A 9,428-nucleotide genomic window follows, 5' to 3' on the forward strand; every position below is an offset into this window, starting at 1 on the left:
GTATCTTCATATGTATTTCTTTCTTTAGGTTAGGAAAGTTTTCTTCTATAATTTTGTTGAATATATTTTCTGTGCCTTTGAGTTGGTATTCTTCTCCTTCTTCTATCCCTATTATTCTTAGGTTTGGTCTTTTCATGGTGTCCCAAATTTCCTGGACGTTTTGTATTATGACTTTTTTGTCTTTAGTGTTTTCTTTGACTGACGAATCTATTTTCTCTATCATGTCTTCAGTGTCAGAGATTCTCTGTTCCATCTCTTGCAATCGGTTGGTTATGCTTGTTTCTGTAGTTCCTGTTCGTTTTGTCAGGATTTCTATTTCCAGCATTCCCTCAGCATGTGTTTTCTTTATTGTCTCAAATTCATTTTTCAGATCTTGGAATGTTTCTTTCATCTGTTTAATTGCTTTTTCTTGGCTTGATTTGATTTCTTCCCATTTTTTGTTCGTTTTTTCTTCCATTTCTTTAAGGGAGCTTTTAATTTCCTCTCTAATGGAGTTTTTCATTTCCTCTTTAAGGGAAGTTTTTATTTCCTCTTTAAGAGAGTTTTTCATTTCTTCTTTAAGGAAAGTTTTTATTTCCTCTTTAAGGTAGTTTTTCATTTCCTCTTTAAGGAAAGTTTTTATTTCCTCATTGAGGGAATATTTTATTTCTTCTTTAAGGGCCTCTATCATCTTCTTAAAGTCATTTTTAGGGTTGATCTCTTCTGTTTCTTCTGTCATGGTATGTTTAGGTCTTGCAGGTGTAGAATCACTAAGTTCTGATGTTGCCATATAGGTCTTTATGTTGTTGCCTGTATTTTTGCACTGGCGTCTACTCATCTTTTCCTCTGTTCGATGCAGGTGGTGTCTGTGTCTGAGAGTGCCTCTCTTGTTCTAATTTTTAGTCTTGGTTTAGTAGGGGTTCTTAGTTAAATTGGTGCTATTGGGCTGTTTCTTCAGGGACAGCTTGTTTCAGTCGGTGAATTATATACTTATGATTCTTGTGATCTGGTTTGGTGACTGGGTAGCACCTTCTTCTGTGTTCCCAGGTCACGTTTTGTTCATTTGTCAACTCCTCAGCTGATCTTGTTTCTTCAGACTTCAAACTGTAGGCATCTGAATCCTCTCCCAGATGGGTTTCAGCTGAGCAGGGTAGTCTCACCAACACCTCCAAGTTGTTGGGTTTCACAGGATCAGCAGTTGGGCCCTGGGTTGTCCCCAGACGGAGTGTCCAGACTCGCCCTAGTTCCGACCCACGGAGATAGCCTCTTCCCCAAGTGTTGGGGCTAGGGGCGTCCCCGTTCCAAGTTGTGTCCGCCCCTCTCCGTCTCCGGGCCTGTCCACCCCTGTGGCCCACCGCCACAGGCCCACCTGCGTCCACTTGTCTCCACCGCTGGGCCTGTATGTCCCTGTCAGCTGCTGCTGGGTCTGTCTACCTCTGCGGGCGGCCAATGGGCCTGTATGTCTCTGCCGGCTGCCACCGCGGGCCTACCTACCTCTTCTTGTCACTGCTGCCGGGCCCATCCACCTCTGTGAACTGCCACGGGGCCTGTATGTCTCTGCCGGTTGCCGCTGGGCCTGCACGTCCCTGTCGGCTGCTGCCACCGGGCCCTTCCACCTCCGCAAGTCGCCGACCTGCGTCTGCCTGTCTCTACCGTGTGGCCTGTCCACCTCTGTGGGCCGCCCGCCAGGCCTGAATGTCTCTGTCGGCCGCCGTTGCCGGTCCTGGCCACCTCCGTCTGCTTATCTCTGCCACAGGGCCTGTACACCTCTGTGGGCTGCCGCTAGGCCTGAATGTCTCCGCCAGCTGCCGCTGGGCCTAAATGTCCCCGTCAGCCACTGCCGCCAGACCCGTCCACCTCCGCGGGCCGCTGCCACAGGCCTACCTGCGTCTGCTTGTCTCCGCCATCTTGAATCAACTGTCGGCTTTGATCTTTTTCTTGGTGTCTTCTGTTTAACCTATCTCTGTTACCTAAAGAAAAAACTCATACTAGAGATGTCTGACTTGAATTCTGGCTCCACCACTTGCTAACTGCGTGATTCTGGACAATGGCATTGACCTCTAACAAGTAGTCTCTGGATGTATATAAAACTTCTGCAGGTCTGATGAAACCCTCTATTAGTTCTGTAAAAGCCTCAGAACATCTAGGGCAAAAGAAAGATTCAGAAAAGAATATTTTTAGCATCATTATTTTGCTCTCTGGTTTGACTACACATTTTTTTATACTCTCTCCATCCTCTCCTGAGAGTTGAGAAGAGAGCTAGAAGAAGCTGACCAAATGAGGTTGAACCAAACTATGTACCTACAATTGGAAAGTCTGCCTCTGAGTGTAAAGGGCATCTTATGAAAAAATGATGGCCCTGTTATTAAAGGGTAGATGATGTAAAATAGTAAATACATATTCTACCAGATATTGTATTGTTTTATGATCTGTGCCTATGGCCTTGGGGGGGGGGGAATGACTGTTAGGTCATAAGAATTCCATAAATATTTACTGGATTAATTAATGTGATTATACATGTTTGTACAAAAACATAATTTAATGCTTAAGAACAACACAGAGATCCTTCGTTTATCATTTAAACACGTACCATTTCAGAAGATGTGTTAAAATTAAAACACATTTTTAAACACAAGTTCTATACTTTTATCACTATTATCATAAACTATAAGTCACTAGACACTGGCTTTCTTGCCTACACAGAAAAGAGCCTAGCCTATGTCCCCCTCAGGCTACTCACATAGCCCAAGGTCTACATCTCTCTATTTTATTCTTAGAGAAAATATGCTCATTACTTCCTTCCTCGTCACCTTTTTCCCACCCAGAGCTCTGTACTCTGCCCTTCTGCCAAAACAAGACACTTGTGCAATGCTTCCAGGAAGAAACAACCCAGTCTATTATTAGGAGAGTCCAGCTCCCAGCCCTGCCGGCCCCTCTCCTGGTCCAGACCCGCTCTCCAATAGCAGGGACTTGGCTCTGCGGTTCCCTGTTCCCAGCTGTCACTCAGCTAGTTGTTATTGATTCTGACTTCGAAGGAGCCTAACTTGGCTTTATGCTAATCTACCAAATTAAACAGAACAAGTCATCTTCAGGATCATACGGCCATCTCATCTACCCTCTTCCCTGATAAAAGACCAAAGCAGGGACCAGGTTTCTAACCCACACCAGATGTTAGCACAGCCCTTCTGTGCACAGCCATGCTGATCCATCCCTATCCTGCAAGAACAGATCACTGCACACGTCACACTTCCTCTGAAGGTTGATTCTGAGAACTGATTAGTTACCAGATAAGTTAATGTTTGCTCTGTGGGGCATAAAATATTTGACAAGTGCTGGCTTTATATAGCTTTATATAGCTTCTCAATTTATTTAGTGTGTCTGTATGTGTGTGTGTGTGCGTGCGTGCGTGCGTGCGTGCGTGCGTGCGTGTGTGTGTGTGTGTGTGTGTGTGTGTGTAAATGCTCATGCCACAACACTGGTATGGAGGTTAGAGACTGACTTGGGGGAATCCATTCTCTCCTTCCACCATGTGGATTCTGGGAGATAAATTCAGGTCATCAGGCTTGGAGGCAAGTGCCTCTACCCTCTGAGCCATCTCGATGGCCTCACCATCCTGTGTTTTGCCAGTCTTTCCTGAGCTCAGACACAGCTGGTTACTGCATTCAAGTGAAAGTAACATACAGTCCCTTGAGAGCTGCAGCCTCTCCTAGAACCAAGGCACAGAAGCAGCTGCTCCAGCTGGCACCAAGCTCCATGTCTTCTCCAAGGAGGAGCCTCCCCGGCCTTCACACAGGAGGGATGCCGCCCTACCCACCCTATAAAGGGCAGCAGTGTCTGAAGCATACAGTACAGGGACCTTGATCTTCTGTGAGTGCTCCAGCCTGGGGAAGGGCTGTGACATGAAGGAGGCTTCATGAGAGAGAAGCAGGAAGCCTAGAGAGTTATCTGGTGGCAGAAGAGTTGAGTCCCAGGGTGACCAGAAGAGCAGCCGTTGACTACCGCCTGAAGAACAGGTCAGTCCACCCTACCACTGAATATCTAGAGTTCATCTGGGCCAACAATGCTCTCTGCTCAGAGCAGCCCAGCTCTGACCCACCCTAAACAGATGGAAAAGGGAGCATGCAGGATGCCTTCGGCTTCCTATGCTTTCCTATGAGAGTCCTGTGGATGAGGTCTACCTTCGCCAACAAACTTCATTCCCTGCACTCTGGTCCTGGGGCCTGTGTGTCCCTTATTTTCATAATCAAAACTAATCCTGTAAGCAGCAATGGTTGTTTCCTGGATAGGCAGGTACCATTGTACCCCGGGCCTTGTTCTACCCTGAGTGTGTGTAGACTTAAATCTATTCCCAGTCTTCATAGGAGTCCCTTGATCAGCTAAAGGCAGCTTTAGTATTCTTCCATTAGTTGAACGCTACTACATCCTTCATAGAGTCTTCATATTCAGCAGTTCTCACATCCTAAATCATGATAATCAGCAAAAAGATCCTAACCACTGTTTTTAAAGACTTTTTTAATTTTTAACTTATGTATGTGTGTATGTGTGTGAGTGTGTATGTGTATGTATGTATGAGTGTGTGTGCTCACGTGTGTGTGTGTGTGTGTGTGTGTGTGTGTGTGTGTGTGTGTGTGTGTGCGCGACACCAGAGGCATTGGATCCCTTGGAACTGGAGTTATAGGAGTTGTGAGCCACCCTACCCCTAACTCTGCAAGAGCAGTTACACTCTTAACTGCTGAGCCATCTCTCCAGCCCCAAATGCTAATTACTTTACACCAATGTTCCCACATCAGTTCTTACCTTTCTTATTCTTGTTCAAACTCATTGCTAAGACCTACAATGTAGATTTTTAAATATGCTTCTATTCATTTTCATCTTTTTCCATGTTTCAAATTGCAAGATTTCTTTGTGCTATCATTCTGTTGCCTGTAATATTAGTTCCCCCTTTGTTTCATATTATCTGAACATTTATTAATCATGTATATTTATCAGATCTCCTGAAGTCATTGATAAAATGTGGGGAGGGTACAAGGTCTAAAACACCTTCCCCATTTTACATGAAGCTTTTTTGTTTGTTTGTTTGTTTGTTTTGGTTTTTCCAGACAGGGTGTCTCTGTGTAGTTTTGGTGCCTGTTCTGGATCTCACTCTGTAGCCCAGGCTGGCCTCAAACTCACAGGCTTACATGAAGCTTTACAGAAATTATTATGTCCTTTTCCACAGCTTTCTCCTGATTACTTCGTTACTAATTGTCTCTGTAGAGGGCGTTATGTAAGGTTTCCTGTGGTCAGCGTTGCAAACCTCTTGGTGATTCTTTATGAGACAACTATCCTATAAATACATATTTGAGAAATCCAGCAGCGGCGGCACGCACCTTAAATCCCAGCACTCGGAAGGCAGAGGCAGGTGGACCTCTGTGAGTTCAAGGTCAGCCTGGTCTACAGAGTGAGTTTCAGAAATAGCCAGAGCTACACAGAGAAACCCTCTCTCAAAAAAAAAATCTGTAACTCCAATCCCAGGGGTATGCTATGCCCTCCTCTGACCTCCACGGGCACTAGGCATGCACAGGGCACATGTACATACATGCAGTCAAAATAACCAGATACATAAAATAAGTATAAAAACTTTTAAAACAGCAACATTAAAAATATAATAATCTCACCAAGGCTCAACATCAAATTTACCACAAGGCATTAGTAACCATTTTATCTAAATCATTAGTTCATGTTATAGACTTGAGAAGTTTGGGGTTAGTTGTCCAGTTGGTCAGCTTTACTAGTCTGTTCCACCTCTCTGGCTAATCAAGTGTCCTATTTCGGTCTCAATTCAATTCCCTCCCCGGGGATTTTAGAATCCATTACTTCATAGAAGGTACACCATGTTCAAATGCATTGGAGAGTGCTCAGGATGCTCTGTCTCCTTACCACCGTGACACTGGATGTGTGTCTGCACGCTGTAAGCCCGCAGAGCAAAAGACAGGACCATGGCAGATACACAGAAGCCAGCAGAGCAAAAGACAGGACCACGGCAGACACACAGAAGCCGTGTGTGTCTGCACGATGTAAGCCAGCAGCGCAAAAGACAGGACCACGGCAGACACACAGAAGCCAGCAGAGCAAAAGACAGGACCACGGCAGACACACAGAAGCCGTGTGCTCTCGCTGCCGTCCATAGATACGGAATGTTCTATTTTCAACTTCAAAATTGTTGCCTCCATATCAAGTTGGGTTTTCTAGCCCTCTCCATCTCTCTGTGTCTGTCTGTCTGCCCCCCTCTCTCTCTCACATACACATACATATCTCTCTGATTTTTGTCTCAATAATTAAGTTTTAGCTCCATCTCTAACTTTGAGTGGCAGAATTCCAACATTCCCTGAGTTATGCGAAGGTCTAGAGATCCCTTCTATCCTTTAGTTCCCATTTAAATGCCTTTTTTCTGCCAGGCAAGGTGGTTCATGCCTTCCCAGCATCTGAGAAGCTAAAACAAAAGAATCACCAGAAATCCAATGCCAGTCTGAACCACAGGATCAGTTCCGGGCCAGTCTGGGCTTCAATGTGATACTTTGTCTCAAAAGACCGTCTTTTCTCTGTCCCAAGTAGTAGTTGTCACCGACTAGGATTTTCCAGCAGCTTTCCAGAATCTTTCTTGGCTAAAACATTTGTTCATTTACTTCTTCCATCCATGCTTATCAAACATCCTCCTTGTATTTGGTGTGGAAGAGCCTGCAAGGCGAGACTAAACCTACCCTAGGACAGAAATTTCTAAAGAACTCAGGTGAGAGAGATTGGGCATTTGACCAGCACTGGAAAATATAAAGCAGGAGTCAAGAAAAGTAAAGATTCCAGATTCTCACAACTGACCAGAGCCCGAACCAAGTTTGTAAACAGCCTTTTCCGGCATTAGCAAACCACTTGTCCAGGAAAACAGCTTCCCAGAAGAGTAGATTCTAGACTAACTCAGACCTACACGGAATCTCATAGGATAAATGATACAGTGGTTTGTCTGGTTTCCCAAGACTGCCGTGTGTGTGTGTGTGTGTGTGTGTGTGTGTGTGTGTGTGTGTGTGTGTGTGCAGGTGTGTGTGCAGATATGTGTGCTCACAGGTGTGCATGTGCACATGGTATGTGGAAGTTGGGGACACATATTAAGGACCTTCTTCAATCACTTTCCACCTTTTTGGGGGGCAGGGTCTCTCCCTGATCCTAGAGATCATTGATTTATCTAGCATGGCTGGCCCCAAGCCTCAGGGGTCCTTTATCTCTTCCCCCTCCCCACACCCAGGATTACAGGTGAGTCACGATGCACATCTCTTTCTTGTGGGTGCTGGGAACCAAACTCAGAACAGCAAGCTGACTGAGCTGTCTCGCCATCTCATCCTAGAAGAGAAATAGACTGAAATGAGTCGCTTCCCTGGGGAGATGCATGACTTCAGCATAAGGCCACCTCTGTCGTGAAGACGTTCACCCGGTGTGGCTGTCCCCACCAGGTACACAGCTCACTGCTGGGATTCTCTCTCATGTCTATGTATCTGTCCCCAAGAAAAAGTTTGGGGAAAAACACTACAGAACCGTACGTTACGCAGGATTTGGAGCCAAGCAAATGGGTCAAACCTTAATCCCATCACAGTGAGCCTGAGTAACTGATGTAAACTCACTGGATATTGATTTCTCTCAAACTAACAGGAGACAATAAGGCTTGTCTCCAATACTTGCCGTGATGTGTAAACATTAAGCCAAGCAGAGAGTGCGGCCCTAATAGAACACTGCTTGCTATTTGTTGGCTGTCTTCCTCCCTTTTGAAAGATCTCTCTTCCTCAGATTTCCATGAGGAAGTCCCACGGTGACTGTGAGAACCAGACCACCTGGCTGATCCTGGTGGGCTTTGGGGAGCTGAAACGCCTGGGCTTCCTCCCTTTCTCCCTCTTTCTAGCCATCTATGTGGTGACAGTCGGTGGCAATATCCTCATTGTGCTTGCTGTGGCCTCCAGTAGGACCCTCCACACACCCATGTACTTCTTCCTCTGCCACTTTTCCCTGCTAGAGATCGCCTACACATCCAACATCATGCCTCGGCTGTTACGGGGCTTCCTGGAAGGAGGGGACAGCATCTCACTGGCCAGCTGCCTCATGCAGTTCTACGTGTTTGCCTCCCTGGCTGCCGCTGAGTGCCTCATGCTCTCTGCCATGTCCTATGACCGTTACTTGGCCATCTGCCATCCCCTTCACTACCCTGTCCTCATGAGCACCTGGTCCTGCAGCCGCCTGGCCACCGGTGCATGGCTCAGTGGCTTCCTCTTCTCGGCCTTCACTCTGGCCTTGGCCGCCCCTCTGTCCCTCTGTCCGGGCAGCAGGGTGATTGACCACTACTTCTGTGACTTCGCTCCGGTTGTAGGGCTGTTCTGTGGGGAGGTGTGGATCATGTGGGGAGCTGGCGTCAGCATCTCGGGCTGCCTTACGCTCGGCCCCTTCTTGTTGATCGTCACATCCTACGTCTTCATCCTGAGGACTGTGCTGAGAATACCTTCAGGCCAGGGGAGACAGAAAGCCTTCTCCACCTGCTCCTCCCACCTCAGTGTGGTTGGACTGTTTTATGGCACTCTCGTTGTGGTCTACGTGGCCCCCACAGACCACATGCCCCCCTTGCTCCGGAAGGCCTTCTCGGTCCTCTACACCGTGCTCACTCCCATGGTCAACCCCATCATCTACAGTCTCAAGAATCAAGAAGTAAAACGTGCTCTGCACCAGCTCTGGAGACGGCTCGTCTGAGGACGTGCCCGCACTGAGGTGTCCCCGATATTAACTTAGTCCATTCCTCAGAATAAGACAGAGAAGGCCCTTGTGTTGAAAAGACGGAGACAATGGGATCGAAAGCAAGTATCTCACAAAATGAGGTAACTTCAATTTTCCATTGTGAGTGGGTAGAGATCAAAAATGCTTGTCCCTACAGGCTTCATTCATAAACATTTATTTTGATGAATTAAAATGGAAAAGAATGAAAGAACTGGGCAGGAACTCCAGATGGAGACTGCTGACAGATTCTTTCATTTTATTATTTTGTTTCCTGTGTTGGTGGTTTGCCTGCATACATGTGTGTGCATACATGTGTGTGCCTCTTGCTTGGCACCATGGAGAACAGAAGGTGTCGATCAGTTCCTTGGAACTCAGTTTATAGACAGTGTGAGCTGCCATGGTTAAGGCCGAAACAGGAACGAGAACAATACGCCCTACAAGTTAATGGGAGACCAAGACAGGAACAATACACCCTGCGAGTTAATGGGAGACCAAGACTGGAACAATACACCCTGCAAATTAATGGGAGACCAAGACAGGAACAATACACCCTGCAAGTTAATGGGAGACCAAGACTGGAACAATAGACCTTGCAGGTTAAGGGTTCTGGTTGCAGTTAAGACAGCTGAGAATAAGTTCCTGTCCTTCCTGTGTTTGTTCGACCC

The 9,428-nt window shown here is 46.5% G+C and overlaps 1 protein-coding gene across 1 annotated transcript; it reads left to right on the forward strand.

Moving 5' to 3' along the window:
• The first annotated feature begins 7,797 nt into the window (after positions 1-7,797).
• Positions 7,798-8,739, forward strand: LOC102926982 (olfactory receptor 11A1-like). Its single transcript, XM_015993162.3, has one exon. The coding sequence runs from the start codon at positions 7,798-7,800 to the stop codon at positions 8,737-8,739; it is 942 nt and encodes a 313-aa protein (XP_015848648.1).
• The last annotated feature ends 689 nt before the right edge of the window (positions 8,740-9,428 follow it).

The sequence above is a fragment of the Peromyscus maniculatus genome, chromosome 20 (assembly GCF_049852395.1).
Source record: "Peromyscus maniculatus bairdii isolate BWxNUB_F1_BW_parent chromosome 20, HU_Pman_BW_mat_3.1, whole genome shotgun sequence".
Taxonomy (NCBI): Eukaryota; Metazoa; Chordata; class Mammalia; order Rodentia; family Cricetidae; genus Peromyscus; species Peromyscus maniculatus.

Coding starts and splice junctions, on each gene's coding strand:
- LOC102926982 (XM_015993162.3), top strand. CDS start 7,798: ATGAGGAAGTCCCACGGTGACTGTGAGAACCAGACCACCTGGCTGATC.